This window comes from Tympanuchus pallidicinctus, unplaced genomic scaffold (assembly GCF_026119805.1).
Source record: "Tympanuchus pallidicinctus isolate F22 unplaced genomic scaffold, pur_lepc_1.0 scaffold22, whole genome shotgun sequence".
Lineage (NCBI taxonomy): Eukaryota > Metazoa > Chordata > Aves > Galliformes > Phasianidae > Tympanuchus > Tympanuchus pallidicinctus.
In genome coordinates this window covers 9,884,947-9,897,208 of record NW_026294739.1, presented here as the reverse complement: position 1 = coordinate 9,897,208, position 12,262 = coordinate 9,884,947, and the positions used below count along the sequence as shown (strand labels likewise).

Genomic DNA, 12,262 nt, shown 5'->3' with positions numbered 1-12,262 from the left:
TTGATATCTTATGTAGCTTCAGTCAGTTACGAAGAACTCACTGGGTTAACGGCAGTTCTCTTTTCCCCAAGTGAATTCATAGAGCCAATTGTCACTCTCCAGAGGCCTCCAGATGTTTCTGGCAATGATCCACTTGTGAATTTGGGAAATAGTGGAAAGAGGGAAACCACATGGGAAGTTTGTGCCATACTCCCCACTGCCTGCATCCAGTTTCTGATTGTACAGAACCAGCACATACAGCGTGACAGCCCAACTGAAAGAGAACACCTGGTGGAGATAAAAGGCAGGGTGATGAACAAGATCCTAGCACCAAACTCTCTGGGCTTTGGGCAGGGGAACTCAGCGGTGTTCATCCTTTGAAGCAAAATCCCTCCCGCTCCAGCCTGATCTGGTGAGGTGCAGCCAGCCTATGGCATGAGGCTGGGACTGGATGATCTTGAAGGTCTCTTCCAAACTAAGTCATTCTATGATTCTGTGATCCCTCAGTTCTGAACAAAATACCACTATTTGCTATAAGCAGTGAAGAGCTCCCAGCACTACTCTTATCATATACTGACTGCTGTATATTTCTCATCAGAATAATTTTGGCTCTCTTCATGTCAGTACTAGTCACATCCATATGCTAAATGATCTGTCCAAAGTTTAGACTGTAGCAAAATATGCATACTGGGAAAACAACCATGCACAGAATTTGTCTACATCTTTTGTGAGTTCTCTAATGATCACTCATACAGACTATAAGGAAATGTTGGAAAAGTGTGCCACTAATCACAAATTGAGATAAAGTGAAAGCAGTTCTCCTCAGCCTGAATGTTCCTTGAAGTCTGAGCCTTCTTGTTAGCCCTGAATAAGGATTTGTCTGCCTGAAATGTTGCCTGTCTTTTCCGTTGCTCCAATGAAAACTCATCTGTACCTAAGAATCTTGTCTCACTTGATGCCTTCAGCAATTACACTGCAAAAACATTACTGCTAGAGCTCTGTACAACCTTGACTATTCAACTGGCAGGCAGGTCTCAAGAGTTCTCTATTCCTGTCAGTTGCAAACCATTATAGAGCAGCATTCTTCAAGAGACAGATCTGCTTGTGGGACATATAAATACTGTTTTTCCTTCCATTGATGTCAATAGGAGCAAGGATAGAGCTATGATATTATGAGATGCTAAGAACTTAAAATATGCTCTGAATGATTTCTATTTTAAGAGCTGTTTTGCTTTGGAGGATGAAAGGTCTGTTCACTTAATATAAGGAACAAGGCCTGTCTCTGAGATGTGGAAGAACATCTATTCATCCAAAAGCTTAGCTATTTCAGGAATAATCCGTAAATTATTTTAAGAGTTTGTTTAAACTGTTGTTAACTTTACTTGGCAGACTTCTGGCAAATACATTATTGTTTCTTTAGCTTTCCTTACTCCTGCAAGGAAATTTTGAGGGGCAGGACTTGTTGCTACTTCTGTTGACACTGTTCAACTTTGTACAAATAATTACACATTCACTGGAACTAGAACTAATGCCCCCACCCTCCCCAGGAGAGTTACTGAACCACCAAACTAGAGCATTGTGTTTTTCTATCACCAGTTAGCTCCATGAATATTTAATTACATTTTACAGAGTGGGACTGTTCCAGTGGAAGGGGCTGATGGTGAGGTCACTGCTGTGAGGCAGAAATCTAACCTGAATTTTGAGAGGAGGGAAAGGGAAAGAAAGGTAAGGGAGAGGAGGAGAGAGGTGCCCAGTCCCAAGCATCCAGTCTCTCAGGCAGTTTCCCAGCCATGCAGTTTAAAGATATTCAAGGTAAAGCTATACCCAACATCTTTTGTAGTCGTTCCACTTTTATAAGATGCTTTAACATCCCATTAAGTCTCTTCATCTCTTTAGCATCACCCTGTGCTTTGTCAGTAACTCTTTATTGCAATAACTCAGTAAACTGTAATCTAGCCGATAGCCAGCCTAACGCTGCTCACGTTGTTAAAGTTTGAGTTCTACAAGGTGGATATGAAAAGTCCTGAAAAGAGGCTTTTTTATCTCAGAATCACGTGGCTTTTCTACAAAATCTAACAATTCATTTTTTAACAAAAAATACAGATTTTCTGTATTCTGTTTTGTACTCCCAAGTTTCTCACAACTTTCATTCACTTTTTGATGGTGTTTAGACTGACTTAATCTCCTTTGGGATATGTGCTACTTTAATATTGCCCATGGTTTAATAAGCAGGTTAATGTTTTGAGGGTAGCTAAAACACAATACTAAAGTAAAACAGACAATCTGAGATCAGGAGTGGAATGGAATGCTAAACTGCCTGAATTTGAATGATAGGTTTAACTCCTGGTTCTCATATCAATATAAAGTATCTGAGGAATTCTGAAATGGAGTCACATTGTCTAAATAAATTCTGAACACAGTTAGAATAATAGAATCATACAATCATCTGAGTTGGAAAGAATTCTTAAAGGTCATCCAGTCCAACTCCCCTGCAATGAATGGGGACACCTCAGTCAAGCTGCTCAGACTCAGTCCATCCTGACCTTGAATGTCTCCAAGGATTAGGAATTAGAGTGCAGCATGATCAAAAGTCCTTTCCAAATAACTCTGCGTTCTTATTAGACTTCTGATAATTTTGGATTGCTACAAACTTTTGGTTTAAGTCTTGCCCTAGAGCCCGATTGGGAGTGCATGAAGGATTCTTTCTCTGATTACAGAAAATGTAGAAATGATATTACAGCTATGAATTCAAAAATTAACAATCCAAGGCAGGTCAGACACATAGCAGTGCCTTGGAAGATATGTCAAGCTTAGAATCCACTTACTTTAATTAGATGCATTTGGATTTCATTCACATTTAAATAAGATAATTGAATAATGGTATTTAAGAAAAGACACTGGAGTTAGTAATATCTGAAAATGATTTTGAAATGTTTAAAAACATCACTGGAAATCTGAATACAGAGATGTACTGGATAGATAGCATAAGAACCATGATCTGTTGCTTGCACTTATAACTCAGTTTTTATAAAAACTATTCCTTTCATTCTTTCCCAACAGTCTATATACCTAATATCACATGCTTGCATCCATACCTATTTACAGGCTGGAATTCAGAGCAAAGAATTCCTTAATATTTGACTTTGTGCAGAATAATTATTATCTGTGCACTGCAGTATGTCTGGAAATATAAGGGAATGCTGTCTCAGCATACCTCAGGCAAAAAAAGTTCTACACCTCTTAAAGAATAAAACAGGAGCACAAGCACTTGATTAGTCTTTCATATGCACTGAAAGGCAGGGATAACTTTCTGAAGTGGAAGGAGCTGAAAGGTATTGTAGAAACCTACCACTTACCAATCCTTGTAAAGTGATTTGATTTCTTATTCAAAGATGCTTGTGCATCTATTGGAAAACATACATGGTAGAGGCAGGCATTCCTAGTTTCTTTCCTGCAAAATATTATGAAGGAAGTTAACTGTAATCTCAAGAATGAGCCCAAAGACACTAGGTTTAGAATATGGAGCGACTTTCCTCCTCCCTAAGCATGCTTTCAGCAAGTGAGTTGAAGCATTTAAACATAAGAAGTCTTTCAAAACAGTTGCTTATACCCAACAATCCACCTTCAAACTACTATAATTACAGTTTTGGAGCAATGAAATTAAATGACGTTCGCACACAGCCATGTCAAACTTAGCCTGCATGGGTATGGGAATTTCCCTGAGAGTCTGAGGCTCTTGAAAAGATTAGAACAAGTAACTCACAGAATACAAGTTTACGCTGCCCCTTGATATTGGCCCTGCATCTTTGATTACAGAGTACAAGGGAACTCTTGCTGAGTTAGAACTGCACAGGGGTTTCATGCTATTGTTCCTATATACGCTAACAGTACTGAGGCATTTTAGATCAAACATATATCCAGCTTCAGCCTGTACTGCTTGTTCAGTTATCTTACTTTCATGAACTATTTTCTGAACCAAACTGATATTTTCAGGAACTCTCTGGACTTGACTTCTGCAATTTCCATACAGATGCCATTTTATAACCTCTGGCCTTGTACTTGAGCATTTTAACAACCTGTCGTATTCTGCCCTTAGCAAGAAGCACTGATCTTGAGCTCAAATGTGTTGCTCTATAATACCATGCTGAAACTGATACCGGCAATGACATTTCTTTATATAATAAGCAACAATGATTCTGTGAAAATCATTACACAGCAACATAATAGAACCCAGATGTGTTTAAAAAACATAATATTAGGCTAATCTCCAAATTCTGGCCCAGAATGCCTGTATGCATTTCCCATGGTGGTAATTCAGAGTTTAGAAGTAAATATGCCATTGTAACACACATGGCAGTCAGCTGAGTCCCAGACGTTGCTCCCAGAGAAAAAGCCTGGCCCCAGTTTTGCATTCTTTGATCCCTGTACTCTGAGGGGAAGGAGTAATTGCAGCTCCCCTACTCAGAACTGCCCAGCCCTGGTGCAATTTACTGCTGTGCAGGACCAGTCCTAATTTGTATCAGTGGTGCAACACCACACTTCTTGCCAAAGATGCTACACTCCAAATTGTTAATAAGGACGGAGCCAGGGACAAAGCATAAACAAGAAGAGGAATGCAGCCTGATTTTTTTGTATCATCTGATATGGCACCTGGCAGAGAATGGCTATATCAAGATGTCTCCTCCCAAATACTTCAGCTCTCCTGCTCTAACCTGCCAGCTGAGGGAAGGATATTTCCCTGTTCCTGATTTTTGTCTTCGAGGAAGGAAGTCCTTCAGACACAGATTTTCCTATCTTGTAGTTCACATGTAGCTGTTGAGACATTCAGCTAAGCTAGGGCCTACTATTCCAGTCAAGAAAACAAATGCAGGAATAATCATTACATCTGATGGTTATTTCCTTGTATTCTCCCACATCTCTTTGCACAGACTGTTGGATCTTTCGCATATTTGTGAAGGAGTCATCTCTCATCATTCCCTTCCCTTACAGTTTGTGGTATTAGGAATAAATGAGCGATTATTCTTCTCAGTACAAGTAGGAAAACAGTATTAAATCTGGCTGAACTAAAATTGTTTACAACATTTTTATTCCTAAAAACAGTTTATAGTGAATAAATTAGATCAATCTATTTGCCTTTATAAATATAGGCTTATAATGAAGACTAGTGGAGGGAAATTCAGGGAAAGCAATGGGTGTGTTGGCATGAAGTAGTTTCTTAGAGGACTTAGTTCTGATTTCCAAGCTGCATTGCCAATAACAGTAAACTAATTATAATATGTGAAACTGCATCGTGAGATTCAGGCTCCAGGTATCAACTGTACAACTGTACAAACAACAAACTGTACAATAGCACCACTGGCCGCAGAACATATTTGATGTTCTTCGCACATCTTCATTTTTCAGCAAAATAATTCAGAGGACATGAAAAAAGGGAACTGAAGTTGGGTGCCTTAATACAAACCTACTCACTTGCAGAGGGTGTAGAACCTTCTCTTCTTTGAACACAAGAGCATTAAGCACATACAAAATATAGGCAGTTTCTTGGTCATGGTTCCAGTTGTCTTTTTAACAGCATTTTTCCTAAAAGAGCAGTCTAAACTCGAAAGGAATGCCTCAGGAGCATCGTTGATGTCTCTTTCAACTTCTGTTACTCTGCCTCTGCACATGCAGTCCCTGGCAAAGGCTATTGCTGCAGTCCCAACTCCTGGGAGGATTCAGATGCACCCTCAAGCCTCCATTGCTTCGCACCCAATTGGAGGAAAGATAGCTGTAATTACCAGTTCGTTAGCACCACCGGAGTGCCACATCACACAGCAAAAGCTCCACCCAGAGCTGAGCTGAAAAGTTGCTGGTGGTGGTGACAGTGGTTTTGGAAGACAGAGGATGCTGCTATGCTGTATATTGTTCAAAGCAGCATTGTAGGCCAACATAATAAATTAGGAGGCATTAATTTCAGAAAAGCCCATGTATATTCAAGAACAGAAAGTCTAATTTGACTATTTTAGTGACAACACTTTCTGACTCCTCTCATATTTTCTTCCCTGAGCATAAGCAATGATCTCGAGTTTCTTTCCTATCTCCATCAAAGCAAAGCAAAGAGAACCTCTGGAATCTTCTTTCATAATGTTAACTACTTAAATACTTGCTGATTTTGACTGCATTGAGGCTAGGGTAACGTCCAACTGGGCAGCCAATCTATCTTTGTATTTAGCACTTTCTAGATAAGAAGAGCACATACTGACACTTGATGAGCCCTGCCCCATGCTGGTGACTGATATGCCTTGCTCTTCTTTGCCTGCTGCTACAGGACTCCCCCGTGGGACTGCCTGTCACATTACCTGCAGGCATTTCAGGAGTTCTGCCTTTTTACTTCTATGGCCTTTCATTCCATCAATTATGCTCCTCTCCCTTTTGTGTATGAAATATTTTCCTTAGACCAGCATCTTTAAAATGCACTATTAGATAGCTTTAGATTGAAAACATTCTAAGAGACCCCATTTATCTGATCAGTACATTAGCAATTTCTCCACCTGCTGTGTGTTCGGGTCATTAAAGGTGCCTGCCCTTGGTTAATAGAATCTGGGATGGTTCAGTGGAAACACTGACACAACATCCTGTAAGCTGGTGTTATAACGGAGTATCTGTGAACACCACGAATCTTACAAGCACCCTGCTTAATGGTAGACACACTGGTTAATACTTAGTAGAGCTCTGGTTACAGGAATATTTGCAGTTTAGCAGTAGCAGCCCGATTTATCATCTTTATATTATGACCAAACTGATGATAAATCAGCCCCATTCCCCTTAATCTGTTCTCATGTTGGCAATGCCAGAATTGGCCAAACTGGCAAACATGAGAATCAGAAAATAAATTAGAAAAGCCATGCAGAAACAGTAGAGCACATTTATGATTAATACATCACATCTGGTCTCCGTGCTAAATGACAGCATGAATCATCAAGTACTGCAACTGTATTAAATGTGTTATTAATTGAAGTAAAGCCATCAAAGAAGAAGAAAAAGTTAATTAAGGGATGCTAGCTCCGTTCCTGATTTCTTAAGGCATGGGAGTACTGTCGATGCTGCATTTGCACTTGTTACCTCAGAATTAGCAGAAAGCAGTGAAGGAGATGTCTTTCACATCACAGTCATCTTCTGCAAAGCCAGAAAACACGTCAATTGATGAACGAGCTGCAAGAGAAGCTTGAAACACAAACACAGAGCAGAGTGGGAATTCCTTCCTAAGGAAGGGTGGGGGCCGAGAGTCTTCCAGTGGCAACTCTCATGTGTTGTTTTTTATTTCTATGAAGTAACAGATTCAATTAAACACATAACACAACAAATGCTTTCCTTACAAACCAAAGCAACTTTGAGATTCTTAGGAACTGTGTGAGTCAAGAGTCAGCGTAGGTGCTGGGGTTATCAAGAAAACAGGGATTTGTTCTCTCTACTGCCTGTACAGTACTGCTCTGAAAAGGGACAACCTGAAATTCCAGGAAATTCCAAAGCTCTTTTGGAAGTGAAAATACCAAGATTTTGGCATGTAAGAGTACATCAAACAAAATAAAGAACCATCGCTGATAGCACTTACTATGTGAAATTAAATTCACATAATTTCACAGGATCAGATGAACAAGACCTGCACAGGAACACTAAGAGAGAGAATTATGTCTTTTATCTTTTTGTCACACTGCAAGGGCCCTTACGCAGATCGCTTTGCACAGAGGAAAGCAGACCTGGGTAGAAGTTGGAGCATAAGGGCTCAGAAAGTCATCTTTTTAGTCAGACCAGCAGCCGTTCCACTTGTGCACAGCCACATTAGGAACACTTTTGTCCCCACCACAGATTCAGATTTCCAGGCCTCCAGATTTCAGGCCTCAGGGACACATATAGCATCCCCTGTCTTCCTCTGCCCTAAAAAAGTTTTTGTTCAGTGTTCAGAAAGAAACTACATCAGAAAAGAAACAATTTTGGAAAAGAAACTTACTTGTTTTGCAAAGTTGGCCTTCAAAAGTTAGACATCTGTTGTGCACATCAATATAAACTCCTTCCTCATGCTATTTTTGTAACATAACCTATGCAACTTTTATACAACCTAATACGTATGCAAGGCAGCATAATTAAGATTACATGAGAGCCTGTAAATCTTCTGGTTTGAGCTTAAAACCCTTCTAGTATACATTCCTTATGTACAGTCCCTACCTGTGCCTTTCCCCCTTGTGCAGTCTTACCCTGCAAACAACACCAAGATGCTGACCCTGAAAATTGCTGACTTCAGAAATGAAGCATCATCAGTTTATGAAAGAGCTTACTTATTTGGTAGCCTGAAACAGCAGGGGACACTGGGCTTGAAAAAGAAAGGTCATTCCCATTTCTGTATTTCTAATAGACATTTAGTTTAATATTAATGTCAATGCTAACATCTTTATTTATAGGTAACTACTTTACTTTTCTGACCCTTCCATCAATGGAAACCAGCCAGAATATTGGTCTAGTCCTGGGTGACTTCTCTCCGGCAACATCATTTACATTTGGTAAATACAATTTAATTCAGACTGAGCGCCTTGTCTGCAGTCTGTAATTCAGGGTTTGCTGCTGGGCAGGGCATGCCAAGGAGTGATGCTGCTCCGTCCCTGAGACACCGAAGGTGCCAGCACCCGCTGCGTGTCTGCATGCAACTGCGTAGGGCTTTCCCTGTGTCAGTGTGCTGCTCACCCATTCATTTTCCCTTTACTGCACAGACCTGCAGGCCTTCCCGGGTAGTGATTAGGAACCTGTTAACATATGACCCGTCCAGAAGTTTAACAGTAACTTGAGAATAAATTAAATCTGCAGCAATCGCACAGAAAATGTCCCTGAATATGTAACCCAATGGAGCTCACCCTCACTGGTGGCTCTACACGGAATCCAGCTCTGCAGTGGATGGAAAGCCTGCAATACTTGTTTTTTTTAAAAAGTGATTCTTCTCTAGTCTCCAAAAATGTTGACAATCAAAGAAGAACAGCAGGGAATATTTGTGTCTGTGGCATGAGGATTGCACAACTCACTGACTTCCATGTATAACAATTTTATGAACATTAAACTACCTTCATAACTAAAATCACTATACCTAGTGGTTCTGGCTGCTAACTAGGAACTTATTGGTCACAGACTAAGTAATTTTCTGCTTTCTGGCTAACTTATTTCCCATTTCTGCCATTTTAGATCAGCTCAAAATACAGGTGCAAATATTACCTCTGTTCCGATCATGTCAAAATCCTCCATCCCCACATCTTGTAGATAGCAACTTCCTTACCCAGATGTGTTGCACTGCTTCCTTCAGTGCCACAGGCCACATGGGGCTGCCCCTCCCCAGGGCTGCAGGCCAGGCACTGCCATGCTGCTGCAGAGACGAGCATGCCTGTAGCAAACCCGAGCCTCTGCAAAACCCCCACACACCTCAGCCTCTGCTCCTTGCTGTTTTCCATTGCCTCCCTGAATGCAGGAATGCTGTTGGTTCCTCTTACCAACCACTGTTATTGGGATACCCCAACAGAAGCTGCACTTCTACACAAATCTTGGAAATTCAATACATGCACATCCATGCTATCCTACTGCTTTCTTCATCCAGCTCTACAGAAATGAGAGAACAGACATTACATCCACTACCTTGCAGCATCCTTTTTTCTGTTTAATTCTCAGTGTATTTCGTGTAAGACAGCACTGCTTCTAAGCCATGGCAGTAGGAACAGCTTTCTTTGTGTTTTGCAGGAATATGAGCAGTGAGCGCTTAACAAACAGGGCAGAAATGAGTGAACAGGTTTGCATTCTGCCTTGCCTCACAACAATTGCAGAGCCTTCCACTGCTCAGTTCCCCCAGGCTTTGCTTCGTGCAAGCTTTTGTACCTCTTTCTATGGGAAGAAGCACTTAAAGCATACAGAGGTGCAGGCTGCTCTTAAAACCATCCTTAAAAGGTAAATTTTCACTTATCGGCTTGACACCCTCCGTCACGATCCATCTGTATTAACACTGCTTTCAGAAACTAGGTTTTTAAGATCAAGTTTTCTGCAGCGAGACTCCTGAGCTGGTATTCCGTTTCTTTCCCAAACATCCTGGTCCCGAGTCCCCCACACACACACAACCGCTGAGTTCATCGCTGTGAGCTCTGCCGCAGCCCTTTAATGAGCATCTTTCACAGCCAGAGTGAAAACGCTGCTGAAACGGGTCAGGATTACCAACCGGTAAACAAGAAGGAGCATTTAAAGTCTGCTTTAGAATTTAAACGAAGCAGCCTTTTACAGCGCGGCCGCCAGAGCTCCGGACGAAGCGGCTCCCGCACACTCGCTCGCACCGCGCTCACTGCCGCTCGGGCGGAGCAGCGCCGCGCCACCTGAGGGCAGAGCGGGCGGAGCCGGGGGGGCCCGGGCCGGGGCCGCAGTCCCTGGGCACCGAGGGGCGCGCCGGGCAGCGGCCCCGGGGGAGAGCCGGCAGCGACCGCGCCCCGCGGAAGGAGGGCGGGCGCGTGGTCCTGCCCCGCACGGCCCCTGCCCTGCCCTGCCCCGGGGGCGGAGGGCCGCGGACGCCTTTGCCTCCTCCCCGGTCGCAGCGCACGGGAAGAGCGGGCGGCAGCCGCAGAAGCCCTACTCCAGCCCGGCCCCAGCAGCCGCCGCCGCCCGAGGATGCCGCTCGCCGCCCCGCGGTCGCTGCCGCTGCTGCTGCCGCTGTTGCTGCTGCTGCCGAGGGCGCGCCCCGCCGCCCCGCCGCCCAGGTACCGCCCGGCCCGGGCCGACCCATCCCCTCCCGCCTCGCCCCGCTCGGCCCAGGCTCTGCCGAGAGCCGCGGGCGTGCCGGGCTCCTGCGCGGAACGGCCCCGTGCGAGAGCGGCGCCATCGGCGCGGCTCCGTCCGTCCCCACGTGCGCAGCTCAGCCGTGTCCTCGGCGGCAGCGGCGCGGGGTGCCGAGCGCTACCGAACGCGCTGCCGCCTGCAGCGCTGGAACAGCCGCCCGGCCCGGCTGAGCCTCACGAGCTGCGTGCGGGCGGTTGGCGGCCTCGAGCTATAGGAAACTGCCAGAGAGCTGCTTTGTTATATGGCTGAGTTCAGAGCGTTGCGGGGTGGGACAGATGAGAATTAGTACTTTATTTTATTATCAAAAGACTTGTTAATAATCCTTGATAATTAGAATAGCGATTTGCTACAATGCATCTCCACCACCACCTTGCACAGTAGAACATGATGAAAGGTACTCGTCAACGCTGTTGCACTGCACACAGTGTCCCTGCTGGCATCAGGCAATGAAAAGTTTGTCTGAAGTTACTGAGAATTTTAAATATTCCAGCTTTGGTTTAAGAATTCAGACTATCAGCACCCCTTTCTTATTATACAAACAATAAATGAAGTATAGTTAAAAATGAAGTGCTGTTTTTCCTGTTATCTCAGGCCTACTTTTACATGTGGAGGAGTTGTATCGGGAGAGTCGGGGTTCATTGGGAGTGAAGGATTTCCGGGAGTCTACCCTCCAAACAGCAAATGTACCTGGAAGATCACGGTAAGAACTTCTAATCTCACAAAGTCAGGCAATGAACTGCTGTTAATGCCAGTGGTTCGTAGGGGGCAGGAAATCTGTGCAGTAGTGAGCTAGGAACTCAGCACAGCTCAACTATCTAGAGCACTTTAGGATAGCTCTGATATATATGATAAGAGTGGCTAAAGAGTACAGTAAAGAACAGACCTTGTCTATGGTTGGATCAAAATTTCACTGGCTTTCATAGATATGTCTTAACTGTTTTAAAATCAACCCCCCTGAGAGCAAACCTGTACAGTTCTTATCAGCACAGAAATCAGCAGTTAGACCAGAATAGTAAAAGCAAAGCTTTGAGGGGTAGGCAACATAAAATATCATGAAAAGCAAAACTAATTGGCAAGGAGATGCAGAACTTTCAAGCAGAAATGAAAACAGCATGAATAGGTTTGCTTATAGTGTGTTCATAGTAAAGCTGTTTTGCCAGGAAGGACAACTGGACTATGTCACACTGCAAAGCAAAAAGGAGGTGTTGTTGTGTTTACCGATGGCCATGGAAAAGCATAGGGTGTGACTTGATACTTTGATGCCGAGATGAAGCTGTAGTGCAGAGGCACTGTACTCACAGACACCATTAGGCAACAAGGCCTGAACAGTCCAGTGCTGGATGTGTCCTAACTCACAACTCAGAAAAAGAGATCCGAACAACTTTCCTTTTCCTCACATCAGTACAAATGGAGCCTTCCACATTTGCCCACCAAATTCCCCTTCCATCGTTTTATG

General features: G+C 43.4%; 1 protein-coding gene across 2 annotated transcripts in view; it reads left to right on the top strand.

The window, feature by feature from the left end:
• The window catches only part of PCOLCE2 (procollagen C-endopeptidase enhancer 2), a 49,366-nt gene that overhangs the window by 16,176 nt on the left and 20,928 nt on the right, over positions 1–12,262 (top strand). Inside the window, exons 1-2 of one of the 2 annotated variants that reach the window (XM_052686768.1) lie at positions 10,596–10,727; positions 11,398–11,506. In XM_052686768.1, coding sequence (XP_052542728.1) covers positions 10,639–10,727; positions 11,398–11,506 — 198 coding nt within the window. In that variant the 5' untranslated portion in view covers positions 10,596–10,638. Of the gene's footprint in view, positions 1–10,595; positions 10,728–11,397; positions 11,507–12,262 lie in introns of those variants that run through there. The other variant, XM_052686769.1, reaches the window with a different exon arrangement.